The sequence below is a fragment of the Penaeus chinensis genome, chromosome 31 (assembly GCF_019202785.1).
Source record: "Penaeus chinensis breed Huanghai No. 1 chromosome 31, ASM1920278v2, whole genome shotgun sequence".
Classification (NCBI taxonomy): Eukaryota; Metazoa; Arthropoda; class Malacostraca; order Decapoda; family Penaeidae; genus Penaeus; species Penaeus chinensis.
Window position 1 is genome coordinate 2,960,125 of NC_061849.1, and position 2,500 is coordinate 2,962,624.

Below are 2,500 nucleotides of genomic sequence, written 5' to 3' on the forward strand. Positions count from 1 at the left end.
ACCGATATATATATATATATATATATATATATATATATATATATATATATATATATCATGTGCATGCTTATACCCATAACGCAATACTGCAGGAACCCACGAACGTGAGCACCTTAGTTAAGAGACCGGCAGCCTCACCCTGTCCGTGTCCTCCATCCACTTGATGCTGAACACGTCTCCGAGGAAGGTGTGGAGGTGCTCGTCCATGTAGCAGGCGTAGGATGGCTGGTGGGGACTGGAGGCCGAGACAGCGTAGACTGGAAATGCGCAAGAGAGAGTCGGTTAGGAGGAAACCCTGGAACTGAGGTTTAATATTGTGGATGTCGTTGCTACTGATAGCTCAATCGTTCCTTTTTTTAGAATATGTCTGTCGTCATGGGTGTTATCATGATAATTATAGCATTTCTACGACTACAGCACTTTAGAAGACAAAATAAAACCGGACAGCTTCTGTACATAATTAAAATCCTAGAAACTTAAAAAAAATGGGGGAGCGGACCGTCTTCACCCCCCTGTAGACCCGCCAATGCTAAGCAAACCCACACAAAAGCTCTTACCACCGAGGTCGTCTGGCAGGAGGTTGGAGAACATTGAGCCAGATTCACATGCCTCTACGTACAACACCATCTGAGGGGAACACGAGTAAGGGGAGGTTATTGGGTTAGTGACAAAATTAGTAGCAGTAGTAGTAGTAGTAGTAATGGTAACGGTAATGGTAATGGTAATAGTAATGATAATAGTAATGGCAATAGTAATAATAATAATAATAAAGTAATAATATAATTATGATAATGATAAAATTAACAACAACAACAGTAATAATAATAATAATTATAATAATAATAATAATGACAATAATAATAATAGTCGTAGTAACAACAACAAAAACAACGACAACAATAATAATAATAATAATAATAATAATAATAATAATGAAGATGATGATGATGAGGATAACAACAACAGTAATAATGACACTAAAATGAAAGGAAACAATGCCTTGCGATGCCTACAAAACGAGCGAGCCCGCGACCCGCCTGCCCTCCGCTCTCACCTGCCCGAACTTCCCGTTGCGGTGCATGTCGAGGATGGTTTCGCTGAGCTCGGTGGCCTTCAGGAAAGAGTTGGGGAAGCCGAAGATGCCGGGGGCGCCGTGGTCCACCAGGTTCACGAAGATGCGGTCATCAGGGCCACTGCGCACGACCTTCCCGGACCCGACGCCCCTCAAGCCCTCTGCGTCGCCCCTCAGCACCCTCAGGAAGGTCTCGGGCGTGACGCTCCCGCCGGTGTAGTCCTTCGGGACGCCCTCGTACACGTTGGGTCCGTCGGGTCGGTTGATGATCACGCCCGGGTCGGGGTTTCTGCAGAGTGCATGGCAATTGATATCGTTGGAAATTTTCCCTTTTAAAATTTCACAAAAAAAACACAAATGTATAGTCTCCGTTTTCGTATTAGTGAGATGATGTTTAACTTGTTTTTGTTATAATCAACTGCAATGATAACAAAAATAACGCAAGTGATAAACTTAAAGATAGTGACAATCAAAACAGCAACCTTCCGCTGCTGCTGATTATGACGATGATGATGATGATGATAATAAATAATGAGCAACATAATAACATGGCAACATTAATAATGATAATACTATTAAGAGCAACAACAATAACGATAACAATAAAAACGATAATGATTGTAACGATAACAATCCTAGCCGTTCAAAACAATCATAGCTATCAACATCAAACAATACTTGATTATTATTATCAGTTAACGTTATTTTGATCATTATCATAATCAACAGGGTTTTTATCCACTCTCACGTCAGAAGAGACGACTAACTGAATGAATGGTTAAATTGTTCGATAATATCCCTACGTTACAGGAGGTCGTACTCACTCAGGGTTGTACGCGATGTCGTCTGTCATCATGACAATAATATGGTCGTCTGGCACGCCGTGTTGATGGAGGATCTGGTAGGCGTGACACACATCGGCCTGGGGGGGGGGGGGGGGGAGAGGAACTTGTCTCGATTATGCGCCCTGCTGATGCCATTGCATTCGAGATCTTATACTAACTTTAGATCTTTAAGTTAACATTGAATTAGAAATAAAATTAGATCTTAAAATTGCATCATATGGCATTAAAAGCGTCCCCGCCCCCCCATTAATCTGTGTTAGCACAAACTCCCTCAGAAAACGTGTTTATTTCGTTATCTCTTTGGATTATAATTATTCAAGTGTCCTCCGTCTCACGTTTTACGACCTTGGGCTAAAACCACCATTCGATCTTGCACTGCCTGTCCCCGAGGGCGCTGCGGCCGGGAGGTAACTGACCTGGTGGCGGTAGTTCATCCAGTAGCTCGACCCCGCCACCAGCACCGCCCACAGGTCCCCCTTGTGCTGCCGCGCCCCTGCCACGTCGCCGCCCACAGCCATCACGAGGGCGGCCACCGTCAGCATCTCCAGCGCTCGCCTCATCATGGCCTCGCTCTTTTAACGGA

General features: G+C 43.9%; 1 protein-coding gene across 1 annotated transcript in view; it reads right to left on the reverse strand.

Moving 5' to 3' along the window:
- LOC125041985 (legumain-like) overlaps positions 1 to 2,480 on the reverse strand; it is a 4,456-nt gene extending 1,976 nt beyond the window's left edge. The window contains exons 1-5 of the mRNA XM_047637435.1: positions 2,334 to 2,480; positions 1,897 to 1,994; positions 1,055 to 1,361; positions 558 to 627; positions 139 to 257 (exon numbers count right to left, since the gene is read on the reverse strand). Coding sequence (XP_047493391.1) covers positions 139 to 257; positions 558 to 627; positions 1,055 to 1,361; positions 1,897 to 1,994; positions 2,334 to 2,480 — 741 coding nt within the window. The remainder of the gene's footprint in view (positions 1 to 138; positions 258 to 557; positions 628 to 1,054; positions 1,362 to 1,896; positions 1,995 to 2,333) is intronic.
- Between the last annotated feature and the right edge of the window lie 20 nt (positions 2,481 to 2,500).